At 29.7% G+C, this 20,621-nt stretch overlaps 2 protein-coding genes across 2 annotated transcripts; one reads left to right on the forward strand and one right to left on the reverse strand.

The window, feature by feature from the left end:
• Positions 1-849: 849 nt before the first annotated feature.
• LOC123210477 (auxin-responsive protein IAA14-like) lies at positions 850-3,414 on the reverse strand. The gene is made up of 5 exons (XM_044628854.1): positions 2,992-3,414; positions 2,489-2,715; positions 2,077-2,212; positions 1,488-1,549; positions 850-1,210 (listed from the first exon to the last, which is right to left on the reverse strand). The coding sequence occupies exons 1-5, from the start codon at positions 3,237-3,239 to the stop codon at positions 1,167-1,169; spliced, it is 717 nt and encodes a 238-aa protein (XP_044484789.1). The 5' UTR covers positions 3,240-3,414; the 3' UTR covers positions 850-1,166.
• Positions 3,415-18,677: 15,263 nt separating this feature from the next.
• LOC123210621 (auxin-induced protein 22B-like) lies at positions 18,678-20,621 on the forward strand. Its single transcript, XM_044629088.1, has 4 exons — positions 18,678-19,069; positions 19,166-19,368; positions 19,917-20,016; positions 20,113-20,621. The coding sequence occupies exons 1-4, from the start codon at positions 18,867-18,869 to the stop codon at positions 20,186-20,188; spliced, it is 582 nt and encodes a 193-aa protein (XP_044485023.1). The 5' UTR covers positions 18,678-18,866; the 3' UTR covers positions 20,189-20,621.

A 20,621-nucleotide genomic window follows, 5' to 3' on the forward strand; every position in this document is an offset into this window, starting at 1 on the left:
AAAAAAAGAATATTAACATGTTATTTTAATTAAATGTCTTTAACTTTAATTATTTTAAAATATTATTTATGTAATTTGTTATATTAATTAAAAATAAGAGTTTTTTTTTTTTTTTCTAAAAACTTAATTAGGCCAAAAGAATTATTTCCACCCAAGGTTTGATGTAAACCCAAATTGGTACCTGTTAACTTCCAAAAACTTAAACTCTCACTTATAAATTGTTAAAATTAATTGAAATAGTTAGTTTCGGCCGTAAAATCATCACTTAACTAATAAGATATTAAAAATAATAAAATATTATTTATTCTTCTTCTAGGTTTAAAAAAATAACAATTTTTTCTCATAATTAACTTTTAAAAAATTATATTTTCCCCCCTAAGATTTGTTTCTTTTCTTCCTCCCTTTCTCTAGTGCTATCTCCGACCGGATTCTCTCTCTCTCTCCCAAGAACATGAGGCTGCTTCCCGATCCAAGGAAACTTCACTGATAAAGTAAGCAAAATATTTGTAGGGGACCAGGATCATTTTATTATTAATAAAATAAATTAACCTAACTTTAAATGTTGGTGATCCCATCAAAATTTAAAGACATAAACAGAAGATGCTGGTGGTGGCAACTGGCAACTGGCAACCACCACCACCACCTCCATAAATAAAAAAATCGAAACCACATTCACTCAGCCAGCCTGCAAATGTGCATTTTGCTACATAAATTAATGGCCATGAAGGCAACCCCCATCACCATGCACATGGCCCTGTTCCCTCCCCCTCTTAAATAAAAATAATCATCAAGAACAAACTAGGAATTTATTCATTATTTAAACCAAATAAATCATATGAAGAAAGTTGATTTGAAGCAATAGAAACCATCACAACAAGGACAATCCAATATTATAAGCTGTTTACTGGCAATAAACATGTTTCAGTTTATTGCTTTTGTCCATTACAAATGTCTAGATATTTTTAATATATATATCTATATACCATTATCACGTAATAGTAAAAATACAGACAGCACATCCATGGAAACACATGCCCAGCTTGCTCAATTTTCATCCATCTTCTCTGCAACTTCTTTGATTTCTTGCTTTAATAGTTTCAGTCTTTGAGCTAGCTGGGATACATGGGACTACTTAACAAGGAAGACGAACAAGCCACAAATATAAATTAATTAAGGTTCTGCTTTTTGCACTTCTCCATAGCTCTTGGGGCTGAGAAATTCAGAGAAAATTCATGTTAATACAATTAGGATTTTTACTCTAGTCTTTGATGGAATCATGTTAAAAACTAGAATAAAACTATGTGGATAAACAAACCGTACAAATTTATCTATACAAACTGAGATAGTAACGTATGATTGAATGATAAAATTGTTTTTTTGTTTCAAAATCATCTAATCAGATACTATCACATTAAATTATACGAATACGTTTTTACAATTTGTTTAGATATATAGCATTACTGTAAAAAGTTAAAAACTATACATACCAAGTCCAATTGCTTCTGATCCTTTCATTATGCGCAAACGCTTGCATGAGTCAACGAACATCCTGTAAAAGATAAAAAGAAATCACCTTATATAATTGCACTAATTTAATTATATGAGTAATGCTTTAAACACGTGTTTGAGTGTACAATTAGAGATATAGATGATGTATCATTATATGATCGATTGTTATTTTATACTTAATTTAAAATTATTTAATCATATAATAATATATTATCATATATCAAATTATATTTTGTGTATAGATAGTTTTATTGTAATGTTAAGCGTAGGTAGCGTAGAGAGGTACAATGCAATGGATCTAAATTAAGTGAGCACGTTATTTTGTGTTAGCAATTATTATTAAAATGATTAAAGTTATGGCTGTAAGTGGAAGAGCGATACTATACATATTTACTTTGAGTATACAAATATATATATATACTTATATAAATCATCATATGATTGGGTGTTACTTTATTCATAATTCAAAATCACCCAATTACATGACAATACACATGAAATTTGTATCTATTTGTGTATTTAAAATAGGTACGCATAATTTTATTTAAAATGGAATGAAGAACTTACTCCCATGGAACGTCACCCACAAGCATCCAGTCGCCATCCTTGTCTTCATAGGTTGGCACATACTCAGAGCTGTTAAGAAGATCCATCAGCTTCCTCTCATTCATGAAATCTATCATCCCTTGGCTTCCATAATTACCTATACATTTCCAAAACAACCACATATATTACAAAAACAGCAACAGGCTAGCTAGAATATAATCAAATTATGATACTGAAACAAGGGTTTCAATCTTATATATATACAAACAAATTATACAAACTTATTTATATAATTTGATGTGATAGCATATGACTGGACAATTTTAAAGTTATAGAAAAAATAAATAATCATATCACCCAATCATAAACTATTACCTCATATTATATGAATAATTTTGTATAATTTATTTGTATGCATAATTGTATTCATTACCCATGGCAAAGGAACTGAACATCTTGGCCAATGCAGCAGAAAGCTCTTGGTAGCTCCTGTACGTTTTCAAGTCTACCTTACGGAGATATGGAGCTCCGTCCATGCAAACCTTCACAAACGCTGCACTGCCGCCGCTCGCCGCCTTCTCATTCTCCTCACTAGGGTTCTTCTGAGCCATTATATTCTTTCGATAAGATCGTACAGGTGGCCAACCCACAACCTGAGTCCTGAAATATATCCAAAGACACTTTATATTAAGTAAAGAATAAGGGTTTTCTCTCTCATAGCAAACAAAGTAGAGGAGGAAAAGACGCAACAAAACTGATGAAATACTAAAATTTTTAGGTAAAAAAACTAGGTTTGAATCTTTATCACAATTTGTAAAATTTTGACTTATATGATATAGCAGTTATGAATCCAAAGATTGTGCCCAGAATTTACTCTTCCAACCAAACCAGACCGGATTTTCCAATTACCAAAAAAAAAAAAGAAAAGCAAATTACTTTGCTGCTGGTTTGGCTGGATCTTTGGTGCAAGAAGTGAGGAGGGTTTTCACTTTAGGAGAAGGATTTTTAACATTCCTGTTCAGATCCACAGCTTCTTTAGACTGAAAATGAAGTTTCAAATCAACAGTCTCAGAGAAACCTCTTTTTCCAGTGGCCTTTGGTGTTTCAGCTTCAGTTTTGCCACCACCAGGCAATCCCAGACAGAGTTCAGTCTCTTTCAGGTCCATTTTCAGGCTAACTTCCATGGAAAAGAAAAACTAAACCCTTTTCTTCTTCTCCTTTTATCTTTGTTGTTTTCTCAAGACACATAAACTTTTGCTTTTCTCTTTCTCTCGCTTCTCCTTCTACTTTGTGTCTTCTTCCACTTCTCTTCCTTTATGTATTGTTGTTGTGATGCTAGAAAGAGACCCCATTAATATAACTGCGGGGTACTATGTGTTTAGCTGCATGTGTATGTCATATCAAGCTCTCTAATGCATGGTTCTTCCACATGTGAACATACTTCAGAAGTTGATTTTTAAGATGTTAATTTGACCAGCCTGATGACGTTGAGATCTTGATTGGATGTTTGGATTTGGAAACCAGTTTACTTCTACTGTTTCTCAATTTTACACTGCTACTGTTCATGTCCCTTCCGTCGTGGTCAAGGTCAACCAGCTAACTCATACATGGGATGACAACTAGATAAGGAGGGCCAAATCCATTAATACCGTCCCCATTTTTGTAAAGAAAACTTTTTCTCGTTTTCGTTTTATCTTTAATACGAGAATAATGGGGATTTGTTCTCTTCCCTAGGAAAATTTCTCTTTTATTTTTCATTTTGATTAAAAAATAATAAAATATTTATTATACATTAATACTATTTATAATAATTTAAAACTTTTAAAAGTATTTAAATATTTAATAATTTAAAAAAATACGAAGAGAAGGCAAATGGGTTGAGAATAGGTTTGAGAGCATTTGGTTAAGAATATAACTATTTTTATCTCTTTTTTGTTCTTAATTATGATTATTTTAGTTATTCTCATCTTCGTGCTCATGCCTATTATGAAATATTCGGAGGAGCGATCAGGGATCTAGTTTAGCGGAACGAATTGCCAAATCTACTTTCACGTGCAATGCAATAATGCAACCCACTTCAAAATCAATTCCATCTACTAATTACTACTTAAGCGGCGATTATTTTTGGGTAATTAAGCAAAATATGCTATAATCACTGCAATTATACAATATATGAATATAATTATATCTTTATCCCTTTGTCATTAATTACAAGAGGCTAATTGAGAAATTGTAAATCTGGTCTTTGAAATTGAAACTATTACATCACCTTTGAAATAAAATTTTCTCATCTTCTTTGTGAATTAATTTATATGATTCTGGGAAGTAACATATATAATATAAATTTTACGAAATTGATTTACCAGAACCACCTTTTTCAGCAATGCGCCATCTTCCTTTCCACCTCTTCCTTCTCTTTCCCTTCCATCAATTCATGGGGTCCCGTGGCTTCTCAGACTTCATATCACACTGAGCACTATACATGTTTTCTATCTAATGAATTATGTTCATTGTTTATAGGTAAATTCTTCTAGGAACCATCCCCCTCAGTCGTGCACAAACTCACATGAACCAATAATTCATTCACTCAAAATAGGTTAAATAACAATTTTTTCACCCAAGGGTCGACTTAATTGATGTAAATAATACTTTTTTAATCAAAATCAAACCCCATAAAAAAAAAAAATAGTATAAAGATAAAATAGTAATTTTATTATTGATTAATTTTGAAAAAAATAAATAACAACTATCTTCAATAAGATCCAAACATTTTAAAAATGAAAATTCAACCCTTAAAAATGATTAAAAACTCGCGAATCAATCTCTAAAATCTTTTCAAACACTTGCATATTTTAAAAATACAATTATGACACAATAGTTTATAATATAACATTTATGCCTCCTAATTTGTTGCATTATATTCAATTATTTGAAAATGTAACTGTAATTTTTAAATCTATTGAAGAATATATTGAAATTTTAAAAACACTACTAAACTTTTTTTTAACTTTTAAAAACCTCTTAAAAAATTTTATAAACATTCATAATATTTTAAAAAGTTACAGTTTTCTCAAAATATACGGTTATATGTCATTAACACACATATCTATAGAAAGAGAGAAAGATAATGATGGATGAAAAGATAAAGAAGTGAGTTTTTATATATTTTGGTTACGTAATGGTTTATTTTTAATTTTTATTAATTTGTGGTTATGTTATAATTTTGAAAAATGAAATAATATGAATAAAATAATAATTTCACTCCCTCAAACTGTTTTTTCATCAATAGATTTTTATTTTCGGTGGGAAAGTGTCATTTATGCCAACCAAGAGTGGAAAAGTATTTTAAGATGAAACCTTGGGTGGAAAAATGTAATGCACTCTTCAAAATATTTGCAAACCCTCACTTTTATAAACGTAAACCACCACTTTGATCAGTTACACAAATGAAATTTTTAAATTTTGTGTTAGCTAGCGATCAGCCTGCAGGACACATAAACACATCAATCAGTGGAAGTTATCAACATCACTCATTCTAAGCTATGAGGCCATGGAGGTGATTTAGAGACAAGTCACATCTCTGCAATAAGGAAACATCCCTAACCCTAGTTGTGCCCTTGCCCAGTCACCATCTCCCAGCCCCATTGTAGCTTGTTTCTTTCTAACCTAACTCTCTTAGTAATTATCCAACCCATCGAGCTTCTTCAGCCACATCTTTCTTTTAACAGTCCATCAAGACTCTCCTTCAAGAAAAGCATGCATGCCCTTTTCATCTTTTAGGCTTGGTAAAGTCTAATAGTATCTCCTATCTAGTAAGGGCAATGTGACTGGTTTTTTAATAACGAAAAATCTTTATTTGAATCAAACTAATCTTGAATTGGATTTGAATTAATCACATAAAGTTAGTGAAAGTCTTGGGTTTAATGACCAGTCCAACAATTGTTACAATCAATAAATTAAAAGTTTGACCTTATTATGTCTCTAATGAGTTTCAAAACTTATGTCCTCTTGTGTCTCATCTTTGCCAACTAAACTACCCATTGGGTGCACAATGACTCCCATTTTAGATAACTCCTATGACGAAATACATTTTTGTATTCTATGTAGTGGCCTTATAGTTTGTAAGATTTTTAAGTGATCCTTATACACACACGTGCACACACACACAAACACACACCTTTAAAGATGAGTCAAAATATCTTGGCAATTATCCAAGTGTGGCTTTGTGGTCTTTTTACGGTCACACATTCCGCATGCCACTATACTTAAAAATTATATTATCAATATTTTTGCTTAAAGGTGAAATCGATAGTTGCTTATGTGGTTTCTCATAACTAATTAATGTAAACAATTTAAAGTCTTGCACAAGATAAATTATACTAGTAGCAATTAGAATTTGAGAAGACTTAAATAATCTACTACATGTGTATGAGAATAAATATAAAGATGAATTGAGACAAGTTAGAGGGAAATATATGACATCAAAGTTTTTATATGATTTGATCTAATGATTAAAATGCCTAAGTCTACAATGTTCTCATTGGTTTTTTTTTTTTTTATTTTGTACAAGAATCTAATATACAAGAATCTATAATATCTCTAGTTTTTTGTATGTGTTTTCACCCCTCCCCTCTCCTTTCCCTCCTTCCTCATTACATACAAGTTTTTAAAGGGAAAAACACATCCAAATATTCCTTTATTTTCAGGTCTTGACCCATGATTTTAAATCTAAATATATGAAGTTGTGCTTATATTGACAAAATTTTTTATTTATGTAAAAGTTAACTTCTTTGTTAGATGACCATTATGATAATGTTGTGTTGTGGGATTTGGTTGAGACCCTTCTTTCATAACCACAAAAGAACTCTTTTTGTTAATTGTTGATTTGATGTTGTTTAATCGCTAATTGTTTATCTTGATGTTCAAGTCTTGAATCCGTTGTAAGCTTTAGACTGAAAAGTTGATTAGTGATAGTCTATTATCCATTATGTTTGATTGTACTTTAAAGGTTGACTTCGGAGGAGGGTAAATTGCATACGGCTGAATACATATATCTTTGTCACTGAATTATCTCTCAACAATATTTAATCCCAAAAAATTTTGAATTTTCAGCTAAAGTTTTTAACAAGTTCCAACTACTCCAAAGTAAACTTAGGACCGGGATCACATGTATATATTTACCAAATAAAGGATTAAAATTTAAATAGGAAAATGTATTTAATTGATAGAGTTAACTTTTGTAACAAAGCTAATAATTTTTTTTTTTTAATCTTATGCACTTTTAAAAGTTGATACCTTCTTGCAAGGAGAAAAATACGTGTCATATTAACTAATCAGTAATGTTATATATATCAGTTTTGAGTATTCAATTGAATACTTAAATGATGTATTATCATGTGATAAAGTATTACTTTATTTTTAATTCAAAATTATCTAAGTACGTAATGATATATTATCTTGAATGAATTTATTTTTAACTAACAGTGCATTAGTTTATTAAGGTGACCCTACAAATGAAATATATGAGAATCTTCCCTGCAATAACAATATTCCAAATGTTGGCAGAAGCTGAGACAATGGCTACTATGGTGGGGGTGCTGAGGCTGACCAGGGCAACATTTCTTCCGAATGTGCAGTAAAAACTTTTGCGTTTTCCAAATACAAATCCATTTGAAGATATTCAACTCAACGCATCATCCAGCACAAGGATTATGATCAAAAGTTGATTCTGAAAAATATACGATGCACTGATTAACACCTATTCAATGGATATTAAAGAGGATAACGAATCCCGTTTCCTGGCTGACAAGAGAATCACCAAACTCTTTATACTTGTAAGCAGCTGGATAAAATCTCTTCATACTTTTTGTACAAGATCCTTGTGTGGATTCGATTGAATCCATTGTCCGGTTTGAATAAGTTGAACTCAAATTATAACTTTAATTCAGTAGTTCAGATTAAGTTTGATTTATTTGTCTTTTTGGGGATATTATTTATCTTTTCGACAACACTGTATTGCCTTATTGGTAATACTATTCATCTCTTTGATAATTTTTTTATAATACTCAAATGGGTCGTGTACTTATCTTGGTGCGGATCAAATCCACCCATTTGGTTTTGTGAGGAAAGAAAAAGGCTAGATTTTATATTTATCATGTGATTAAACGACATACATGAAAGCATTCTTTAGAAAAGAAAATATTTTAAGTATGTTTATGTATTTTCGCAAATGGGGATGCAGAATGGCTTCTCGGATTTCATATAAAGCATTGTCAAACTAATCCAAAATTTTCTTTATATTCGTATGAGTAATGAATGTTATCTGTGTCTTGTTTTTAATACTCAATTAGATAACCGTATGATATGTTATTAAATTATTAAAATTTATTTTCTTTTTAATTAAAAATCATCTAATTACTTAATAATACATAATTTTATTGATTTAAGTACAAGTTAGATAGACCATAATCATTAATTCATAAAAGAGCCAACAGACTTATTCCCACCCAAGGTTGGATCCATTTTTAAACTTCTCATTAGTAAATTAAAAAAACTCAAATATCCACCTGTTATTCAACTTATATTAAAATTTGTTGTTAGTTACAAGTGTATAAACGTCATTTAACTAATAATATTAAAAAACTAAAATTTTATCTTATTCCACTCATTAGTTTAAAAAACTAACAATTTTCTCCAATAAAAAAGTTTGAAAAATTACCTTCCCCCTCCCCCAAGGGTTGAGTTTCATTCTTTAGCTAACCTCTCATACCTTATTCTTTGTCGGCGTTTCCTCCCATCTCCTAGATGAAGAAGAATCGAAGATTGGGTTGAGACAAGACGAATCAAAGAAGGATGGTTGATGAATCTCGGCCACGAATCGAAGATTCGTTGCATGATGAAGCGGGACGAATTGAAGCGTCTCCCGAGTGTTGTCTAGAAAAACAAAGATAAATTGTCTTTACCTTGGGTGGAAATAAGTCTTTTAGCCTTCATAAAATTGGGAGAGTATGCAGAAGAATACAAAACGGCAACTTTCAAGCATTTACTTACAAGCATTTCTGCTACAACTGTGAGCACTTAATTTCCCAAATGCAGATGTTGCAAGTTTTTAATATTGTGAAAATAACGGAACCTTTTCACCTCTGCTCACAAACCATGAAATAAATGATAAAGACCACACACATACACACACACAGAAATATATATATATATATATATATATATATATATATATATATATATATATATATATATATATATATATATCAGGGAAGTTATGGTGTGTGATTGTTCCAAAGGTGTAATCAAGGGTCCCTAACATTAAAACTATAACAGCAATTACAGCTCCTACTATATGAAAATTTAATATAAAGTATTATCAAATGATTAAATATTACTTTATATTTCATTTACAATTAACTAATTACATAATAATATATTATTTAAATATCTAATTAATTACTCAAAATTGTTTGCGTGTAGTTTTATTATTTTACATATCCCATAATGGACATCCAAGGGATGCTTGTGGATCCTTATTAGTCCTTTCATTTCGGTTCCACATGTGTACCCTCTTTTCAATTTTCATATTCTCCATTGCCCACATGCATTTCTCTTCTTTGCAAATTTATGAAGAGTGTGTATTTGATGTATGAAGTCGTATGATAATATATTATCTTAATATTTAAATAAATATTTAAAACAAGATACACATAATATGCTTTTTGATATATTGGTAAAATCATATCTTAAAAAAATAAAATAGAAGAAAGTGATCCATATAAGCTACATGATCATATATTATATTGATTTGCTATCGCAAATATATATGAAAACAAAAAGTAAATAAAATAATACTCAAAAAACCTTAGAGCAATGTTATGTGTATATATTTTTTATACATAATTTAGGTATACAAATGATATGTTATAATGTAATTCAGTGTTGTTTTATCTTCAATTTAAAATCAATTAATCATTTAATAATATATTATCTATATACTTAAATTATGTATAAAAAATATATATATATGGTTTTATTGAAAACGCAAATATAAGAAAGACCATAAGGGGGAATTGCTAGGTGCCGGAAAGGCGGTGATATAGGGTGGCAAAACCAACACCAGCAACAATTCATCATCAAGATACATATAAATCTTCCAAACCACAACACATGATTATTGATAGAGGTGGGCTGGGTGGGACGGCTATGTCTTTGAATGCACACGGTTTGGTCAGTGTTTGGTCCCTTATATTAGTGAAAGATACTTCATCTTCCACCTCTGGCTATGGAGCTCCATTATGCTTCCCAAAATGGTGGACCCTTTCTCCCCCAAAGTGGTCCTCAATTCTCCCTCGAAATTAAACTCCATAGATGAATTTACAAATATAATAGACTTGTAAATTTAGAAGAGATTGCATGTATATAAGATTTCATTAAAAACATTCAAACCTAATCTTGTAGGATTTACACGTAGGATATAAAATACTGAATCCATAAAACTCATGAAATGACCTAAATTGGAGTGACATATCTTTCTCCTCTGAATGACAACTCTCAATTAATAAAATTTTTATATGAGTTTCAGAAAAGGGATTTAACCAATATAACGTAAGTTAGTAACCCCCATCAAATATTCGATTTTAAAACTCACACTAATGTTAATCACTCAGTGCATAATATTTAAGTGTATTAAATTTATTTTTATTGATCACTTAAAATTCATCAATAAATTATCATTTAATTATTTAATTATTCGGTTTTATCAAATAAAAATTATAATTAATATTAATTTACATCAGAAAAATTTCTAAGATGCCCACCCACGGATTTAATGCATTGGAAAGCTACATACAGCTTGCCCTCCCTTCAATTATCAAATCAAAGACTCCAAAAATGTGTTTTTGTCTATTGCATACTCTCTTTTTGGTGGGGAGCTTCATGAGTTGGGTTGGCTCCTTCATGTGTTGGCCTGTGAGGACCATGATGGCCTTTTTTGCCATTTTGTCGAGCTTTCTTGGCTTAAGGAAGGAACTCTCTTGCTTCTTGAACCTTTGACTTTTATAATATTAATTATATTAAACATCTGGGCTATTCTTTGACAATCTTTCGCTAATTCTAACCCTCGTCATGCTTAATCTGTCGGCAAAAAAAGTATCAACACCGACTGCATAGTTGCAGACCCAAAGGAATCCAACTCTCTCATAACCTGTTTAAGTGCTGCAATCTCTCTGTTGGTGAGCACAAGATTATAGTTGTGAAACTAGTAAAAAAATATTACTTCTGTATCAAGCAGGTGAACTCTGGATCCAGTGATTAACCCATAATCTTTGTACTAGATAAATTAAGAGTTTGATCTTGATATAATCAAGAGTTTAATTTTGATATGTCATTAGTGATTTTTGAATCTATACTTTGATGCTTGGATATCCTCCATATTTTTCACTCAAACTATCTCTTCGGTATAAAAAGGGAATATTATAAAAAGAAAGTTGTAACTTGAGACTTCTTGAATTGAACTCTTTATGACAGATTCTTCGTTGATTAGGGCAGCCGGGGTTCAATATATATAAACAAAAATATGCAGAAATTAACAGCAGCTTGATTGTTGCGGAAAGATTAAATAAAACTATATGTATATATAAATTATAAAAATTTATTTGAATAAATTAAGCTGATAGTTTATGATTAGGTGATGTGATTGTGTATTTCTTCTCTAACTTTAAAATCATCTAGTCACATATTATATGTTAGTTTGTAAACATAAGTTTATACATAAAATATTACTCGAGAAAGATCTCAATCAATTGCGACCACAGGAGTATTGTCAAGAAACCAAACATAAATAAGAATCTCCGTGCACCACAAATGGCGAATAGTCCATTTCACCGGGTACTCAGTCAAAGCTGTCGCCAACCTGCCATTGCCAAGCCAACTATGCATTCAACTCCATTGGAGGGTCATTTCAAATCGAAGATATGTATACATATCTGACCCGGAAACTTTTTGTGGACAAAAATTTAGTAAGAGACCTAATATCCAATTGATTTGATAACATATGCCAGACTGAAGCTTGTCTGCAACTCCAATGCAAACTAACCACCAGTTCTCTTTAAAATGCTAGCCTGTCATAGGCCAGCCACCATTGATGTTGCTAAAGCTAGAAGGGCAATTAAAAATGTGATCTGCCTTGGCTAAAGACTGCGAGCTAATTAACAGCTATATTTGTTTGATTCCTTTAAGTTATTTACTTTAAGAAATGCTTTCATAAATTAGCCTCTCATAGATCACCATGTTCATGAAGCATAGTTATCAATATCATAAGGTATATGATACGTATCTTATGATACGATATGATACAAATAGAAAATAATATATATCATAAAGTGTATCGAATTAATACGATACAGTAAACATATCATATAATATGATATATATTACCGATTGATGCATTTTTTAAAGAAAATGAAAATATAATATGAATGTATATAAGAAATCTTAAATTTTCAAAGATGTACGAGATTATCTAAAATGATGTCGTGTTAATTAGATTTTTATTAATTATTTATTTTTTTAAAGTTATATCATACGATACGATATTCAATACATGATATAAAAAACTATGTTTTCGATACATATTATGATACGTAGTTTGAACACCATGTGAATAAGTGTTTTCACACTAATGTGAAAGTTATTTACTTCTATCTATCGAAAGAATTACAGGGTTTTAAATTTGAGTAACACTATAAATTAATTTTTAGTTTTGAATCTTCGATTAAATATCTAATTATATGATAACACATAATTTAAGTATTTGATTAAATATTTAAAACTGAATACACATAATTTTATCATTAAATTTTCATTTAAACTCGTTCACAAGCTTCTACAAAACCACAACAAATAATTAAATACTTTTACTTTAGAAAAAAAAAATTGCTAAAAAGCAAAAGCCCCATATATAAAATTTAGGGTCAAAAACTGAAAAAAAAATTAATTAAAAAATAAGAAAATCTTCTAACCCAAGAGAGGGTCAACTGATCCCTCGAGTCTGCCATTAACTTTTCTGTGTGCACGAGTGAAACGGAAATTTAACGGACCCGGAAGTTGATAATTTGTATGTTATAAGCTTAGCCATATAAATCTTTCCTCAAACATCGAGCATCCTATGGAGATTAACGTTGAGACCAGTGTGCACAGGGTGGGACTCTTTCTTATCTGAGGGCCATTTCGCACTGTTAATTTCATGAATTAATAAATATAAATATCAGTAGTTATTAGGCAAATTAATTACCATTCAAATATAATTTTAGACAGCCGGCATTGATGCAGCTCACTATCCTAGGCCTAAGGTTTGCATAGTCATGGGCTTTTGTGTTAGATCAACCTACCATAATATATAGGTCTATAATACGGCCTGTGTTATAATGAACCAATTTACAGGCTTTTCGCAAATCAACTTGTTAATTATATTTTTTTTTATTTTTTTATTTTTATTATGTTTTTTGTATTTCTTATACTAATCTTTTAGTTTTCTTCATAAGAATAATAAAAAATAATTAATATGGTGATAAGATTATATAAAGTCCGTTTGCGTCAAATTTAGATTACTCACATTATCTTTTGATTTTTTCATAAAATTAATAATAAATTTATTATTACATTTTAATTTTCCATAACATTAATAAATGTTTTTAGAGTTTTCATGTAAATTATTTGGATTCCTTAATAAATAATAAAATTTTTAAAATAATTAATAAAATTTTAATAAAATTATTTACAATATATTTTCAGTCAGCCCGTGGGCCAAACTTCATGGCCTATGGTGCAACCCATGGGCTACTACAATGTGTGTCAAGCCCCCATGGGCCGTGCCAATGAAAGAAGGCTTGATTGAAACCCAATTCCTTTGACGTGTTTATATATTTTCATAAATTTATAAATACTGTTTTATATATTCTTGAAATCTAAATACATGAAACTTCAAAACTTGTTCAGTTAGAATTTAGTTTTTTTTTTCTTTTTTTCATAAAAGATATTTTTTATACATTCATCCTGAAGAGTTATTTAAAAATTTAAAATTTGTAGTCATAGTTACAAAATTTCACAATTCAGGATTGTGGGAAAATTAATCAATATAACTATTTATAGATACATTGATGATATATTATTATATAACTGAATGATTTTTAATTATATTATTCTTGTAATATATTTTTTATTACTTATCTTATTTTATTTGGTTTATAAAAAATAAAATATTTCAATAATATTCTAATATCAATAGTCTTATGACAAATAATATAACTGGTGATTTTATTATTATTTAAAAATTAACAAAATAATATTTAATTTATTATAATTATATCCTTATTAATTAATTTTTTAAGATAAAAATAACCCTATTTCAAATTAATGTAACAAGTAACATAAAAAAATATTTTAGAATAGTTATATCCAAGGTTATTTTAATAAAATAATGTATTAGTATTATTTTATTATCTCTAAATAAACATAATAATTATTTATATATATCAAATTTTAGAAAATTTTATCAAATAAAATAATTTATACTCAATAATCTTTTAAATAATCTATATTAAAGATAATCTTATAATTTTAGTAATAAAATATTACTCAAACTAAATGTACTCTTAAAATTAATTATACATATATTACGTATTATTAATATATATAAATATAAATAAAAATATAATTATAAATGATGATATATTATTAAGTAATTTAATTATTTTAAAATAAAAAAAATATTTAATTATATAATTAATAAAGTGACTCTTTGAGTTCGACTTCTCTTAATTTGTCAATGATGATATGATTTTTGTTGCTTTGGTAGCTAGGCATTTAGGCGACAGACTTTTGGGCTACTCCATATTATTATAAGGTAGAATTTCAAGATCACCTATTGCAATTTCTAAGCTAATTATTAAAGGTCAAAAGACTTTTTCCCACCGAGGTTTGATGCAATTTCAAAGTCATACCCGTTAAATTTGAAAAATCTCAATATTTACTCGTAAACTTGTTACTAATAGTAAAATATGTTAGTAAAAAGATTATAATTGTCATTTGCTTTCAAAAGCCAACTGCATGAAAAAACTAAATACCCTTGCTAGGGTTTTCTAAAGCCCCTCAACAGCCACCCCTTGTGTCTCTTCTCACCATTTTTCTTCCTCTCTGCAGCCGCCCCCTTGCGTCCCTTCTCTCCACCCTTAGTCTTCTGGTTCAGTTAAAAAAAAAAGGCATCTTTTCTCACATTCAAAGGCCAATATATTTTATATTCTAATTTTTTAATGACCGTTATTTCTGACAATTCACTCTGACACTATAATCTCTATCTTACTGGCACCTTCTTCTTCTCTGGTGATGTTTTCATCGCAATTTTTTGCCTTTTTGATTTCAAAAATGCCCATCTTCTGCCTTTTCGTTATCTTCTTCTTATTCTTGAGAAGCTGATTAGTTATGTTAAACGTAAAAGGAGGATTGAATTGAATTAGGTTGTTTTAATTGCAGTTTAAATATAAAATGTAATTTGGCTATTACATTATTAAGGATAAATAAACAATTTACATTCAATCACAAAACTAAATAATTTAAATTAATTAATGAGGGTATTTTGGTCATTACACTAAATAAGGGTAAATTAGTCATTTAAACCATAAATTAACAAAAGACATTAACAGAATTGGATGACAGGTGCTATTTTGGGTGTGCAAAACTTAACGGGTAATTTTTAATCTCATACATGTTTAAAAAACTATATAGTCTTGCGCAAAAGGAATAAAAATGAGCGGGATAATTTTGTTTTTTGATTTTTCATAGCTAAAATTTAGTGAATAAGATGTTCGTATGGTGGTTTAATTCACTGATCAAAAGCTTACGTCTACTATTATATTATTTACATTTCTGAGAGTTAAAGCAAAATAACAATAGTTATTATATAAAAGTTTCTTTTTATCTTTACACAATCTTGTATTTATATAACAAGAAAAAAATATTGGTGTAATTACATATTAAAAAAACCTATATTTTTATAGTGTATTAAGTTTATACATCTATTGACTTCTGTTGTTGACATTATATCATAAAAGATATATTGAAGGATACGTGATCCTATAATAGGAGGAGATAGAAATGAGAGGTTAAGGAGATAATAAAAACTATCAATATTTACTCGTTCTATTGCCTTTGAATGGAAGATTCCTACGTACATTTTAGAGTAATCTACGAGCAGATGACATATTTCACATGTCGTGTGTTGACTATGCTGCTCACTTAGCGCATCATTTATCGTGGATAGACACTTTTTTAGTGTAATTTTTACACATTTTTCTAAGAGCAAGAATGATCGTATAAAGCTATATATATTTATCTGTATAAACACAAATAAATGCTTTAATAATTTGAAGACTAAAACATAGACTAAAAATTATAGTAAAATAATGAATTAAGAATATTAAGATATAGCCAAACAATGATAATGGTATATGTATTATTCAATGTTTTTAAAACTGAATCGGTAAGCGAATCAATTATTTCACTGATTTATTATTTGACTGGTTTAACCAGCTAATTCAATATATTATCAAATTATTATAAATTTCTTAAATAATATTAATCATTTAATACATATTTTAAACATAAAATATATGAAGTTCATTAGAAGCAATTTTGTACGATGTTCAATAACAACCAAGTATATTTGCTTCTTTGAAATATAAATTTTAATTCATTAAAATAAAAATAACTCAACAAAAGCAAAAAAAAAAAAAAAATCAAATATGTTAATCAAACAATTCGCACTTTATTCTAACTTCCACGGCTTCCTTTGCGATCAAATTGAAGAAATGAAGGTAACTAAGACATTAATTTTATATTTTAAAATTAAATTTTGATTTAATATATATAAAACAAAAGTTACAAAACGATAAAATTGTGTAAAAAAATTAAAAAACAAAGCGATCAATATTCAAGAGAGAGATGACGCGCCGATCAAGTGATGGGATAGATTTTTTATTGTCTACTATTGGAAAAACTAAAAAATAAATAAAAGTTTAATCAAATCCAATTTTGATTGGTTTGATCGAATTTGATCAAGTCTTGAAACAATTCATATATTTATAAGAATCAGATTAAACTGTAGACCAATTCAGAATTAAACTGGGTGAATTCGATGATCCAGTTTGGTTTTGAAAATATTAACATTATTCAAAGATTTAAAAAAGAAGAATAAGATAGGGGGTTAGAAATATGTTGATGAATTAAAAAAGAAATCAAGGTCAAATGATGGAGGTTGTTGTGATTGATCTTTACTGATAAATGAAGCCAACATAAACAAATTTCTTCCATTTCATAATCAATTAATTAGGGAGAAAGGAACTTATACCAAGAACTAATAATAACAACAGCTACTAAATTGAAGCCAGATTTTTTTTTTTTTTAATTTTGTAAAGGAAGAAGTAAATGGGGTTACATGTAACACATGACATTCCACATGTGATGTGCCCTACAAAAGAATAAAAGCTAATTTAAAAAAAAAAAAAAGTGAATTATTTTTCCCACCCAAAGTTTGGTCCAAAAACTTTTCAACCCTTTAGTGGAAAAAATTACACTTTTCTACCTAATACCAAACTTCATTAACAAAAAATACATAACACAATGTTAGAAAGTTAAATTATTATATTATTTATAATTATTTTATTTCTCATAATTATCATATCACTATAAATTAACAAAATTTTCATATTACTTCTTTAGATATTAATTTGTATCAATTCTCTTTTTCTTTCTCACTATTGTTATTATCACCACTGAGCGACGACATCCTTACTATTTTTCACCTTTCTTTTGCACACCCAATTGATCCCCCACCACCACTACCTTCTTTTTCACCTGTGACTCAATCAAAAATTGACTCAACAATTGACAAGTGTAAGAGATAAGGAGTGTGTGCTTGTAACTCACTTTGACTATTCTATCGATTTCGACGAGTGCTAGTGGGATCCTTCTGTCATTAATGAAATCATTGTACGTGATTACGATAGATTGTTTGAAACAACTAACAAGTTGTGGTTATCTAAGATGATGACTAGTGTTTCCAAAATTATATAGACTAAAATTATAGAGGTTAAATTATCAACTTTTAAATGTTGAAGTAAGATTTATAAAAAAGATTATTCTTTTTTATTTTTAAATATTTTTTTTAAAATAGAATTTGGTTTTAAGTGAAAAAGTGTAATATGTGTAATTAAAAGATGAAAAAAATCCTTCTAACCAAACACGGGGTGGGCACTGTGATTCACCATAAAAATATGCCAAACTCCAGACCCACGTGCCCAAGCTCTACCCATACCCAACACCCGAAGTGGACCCATTTCCACATGGGAATGCTCCCACTCCCCTTCATAAAATTATTTTCTTTCTCAAAAAGTCATAAAATGAACGCTCCTGATTTCACTCCCCCAACCTCCAAAATTGAATCTTGACCGTCCCAAGTCTTCCATGTGGGCGGCTGAGCTTGTCCCACCATTGTCCCCCTTTTGCCACAACAACTTGCCTCAAAGTTGCTGCCATTGCTACCGACATCTGAGCTTGCCTTTGTCCATAATTCATGCTTCAAGAGAATAAAAATGCCCTCCTACTTTCCCTTTGCTTTTCACATCCTATAAAACTCCCATTTTTTTGCTAGGTTTCACATTTCATATCCTATAAAACTTCTTCTCTCTACAAAGTTATTGAATCAAATTCAACTTGAGATTTCTTCTTCTTCTTCTTCTTCAATTTTTGCAACAATGGAAGGCCTTGTTACATATGAGAATGACGATCACAACCTTAAGGCAACTGAGCTGAGATTGGGCTTACCGGGCATTGATGAAGCTGATGATGATCATGAACAAGCTGTTTCAACAGCTAGAACCAGCAAGCGTTCATCGCCGGACACCGCCGATGACTGTGTCACCGAAAGCAAATCCGATGAAGCTGCCCCAGTTTCCAAGTAAGTTTAAATATATATACCAAGTTAAAAGAAAGGGAAAAAAAAGGGAAGTTAAAGAGAACGATGGATTGACTTGAGATATGTTGTGAAATGCAGAGCGCAAATAGTAGGTTGGCCACCAATCCGATCCTACCGAAAGAACACTTTACAGCCGAAGAAGACTGAGGTTGAGGCTCCTGGGATTTACGTGAAAGTGAGCATGGATGGAGCACCATATCTAAGAAAGATTGACCTCAAGGTTTACAAGGGATACCCTGAACTGTTAAAGGCTCTAGAAAACATGTTCAACTTCACCATAGGTAAGATATATGGTAAATTTTTTTTTTTTTGGATTGAAATACAAACCGAATTGAGTCGAAAACTTGTTAGTTCAAGTTTTATTCGAATAAAATATAGTTTGGTTTAAATTCGATTTTGAATTTATTAAACTAACTTTAAAGTGGTTTAAGTTTAGCTCAAATATAAATCATTTGATTTAAATTTAGTTCAAATTTATTATTTGGATCCATTGGGCAGATTTGTAGCTAAAATTTTTGTTTCATATTTATGATTCATTGATAAAATAATATCATTTTAATAATTATTGAATTTTCAAATCAAATTATGAAGTAAATTCACACTGAATTACACTATTTACGTAATTTATAAGTTAAATTGAGTTTAATTTAATTTAATTTTAAAATAACTCATACTTTTTAACTCAAATTTAATTCAAATTTAAATTAATAAATTCAAATAGAATAAAATTAAAAGCGAATCAATTTTCGAATCTGAGTAAGCTCGATTCGGATCAGCCTGAGGTTATTCTGAGAATGATTTTGACCTTCCATGTTTTTCACTTTTTCAGGTGAGTACTCTGAGAGAGAAGGCTTTAAAGGCTCTGAATATGCACCTACCTATGAGGACAAAGATGGTGACTGGATGCTTGTTGGAGATGTTCCATGGGAGTAAGTTCTTTCTCCACTTCTTCTCTTTCTTCTCTCAACTCTCAACTATCTATATATATATATGTGTTTACAGTTATATTTATATATTGGTTGCAGTATGTTCATGTCGTCTTGCAAAAGGCTGAGAATCATGAAAGGGTCAGAAGCAAGAGGTTTAGGTTGTGGGGTTTAAAAGCCACAGCAACATCAAAACCAGAAGAACAGGAGGATTTTTTTTAACAGAGATTTGTTTCTCATGACGGCGAAGAAATCCTTCAGCTTGGGTTGTCGAAGATGATGAATTTCTTATCGGGTTTTCCGATTACCTTATGGATGTTTTCTCAGGATTTGGACTGGGAATTTAGAGGCAAAATCATAGGAAAGTTACAGCTTTTTCCCTCAAGTTTGGCAGCAAGATAGTTCATGCATGTGTATCGTCATTCGTGTTGTTCGACGGAGCCCATCAAACAGAGACTCCATTGATGAAACTGTTGCTCCATGGGATGCAACTGTGTAAATTTTCTTTTCCAGAAAAAAAAAAAAAAAGAAGGAAAGTAGAAGGAGAAGATGCTTGTCAAGTTTGGGTTGTATTTTTATATAAATACAGAAATATTTTCTTTAATTAA

The sequence above is a fragment of the Mangifera indica genome, chromosome 3 (genome assembly GCF_011075055.1).
Source record: "Mangifera indica cultivar Alphonso chromosome 3, CATAS_Mindica_2.1, whole genome shotgun sequence".
Classification (NCBI taxonomy): Eukaryota; Viridiplantae; Streptophyta; class Magnoliopsida; order Sapindales; family Anacardiaceae; genus Mangifera; species Mangifera indica.

What these genes read in the sequence shown, in the direction of transcription:
- LOC123210477 (XM_044628854.1), bottom strand. Translation starts at nt 3,239, where the DNA reads ATGGAAGTTAGCCTGAAAATGGACCTGAAAGAGACTGAACTCTGTCTG. An exon ending in CCAGCCAAACCAGCAGCAAA is followed by an intron (nt 2,716 to 2,991) that starts GTAATTTGCTTT and finishes GATATATTTCAG; the next exon opens with GACTCAGGTTGTGGGTTGGC. An exon ending in GTGGGTGACGTTCCATGGGA is followed by an intron (nt 1,550 to 2,076) that starts GTAAGTTCTTCA and finishes TATCTTTTACAG; the next exon opens with GATGTTCGTTGACTCATGCA.
- LOC123210621 (XM_044629088.1), top strand. Translation starts at nt 18,867, where the DNA reads ATGGAAGGCCTTGTTACATATGAGAATGACGATCACAACCTTAAGGCA. An exon ending in GAAGCTGCCCCAGTTTCCAA is followed by an intron (nt 19,070 to 19,165) that starts GTAAGTTTAAAT and finishes TGTGAAATGCAG; the next exon opens with AGCGCAAATAGTAGGTTGGC. An exon ending in GTTGGAGATGTTCCATGGGA is followed by an intron (nt 20,017 to 20,112) that starts GTAAGTTCTTTC and finishes TATTGGTTGCAG; the next exon opens with TATGTTCATGTCGTCTTGCA.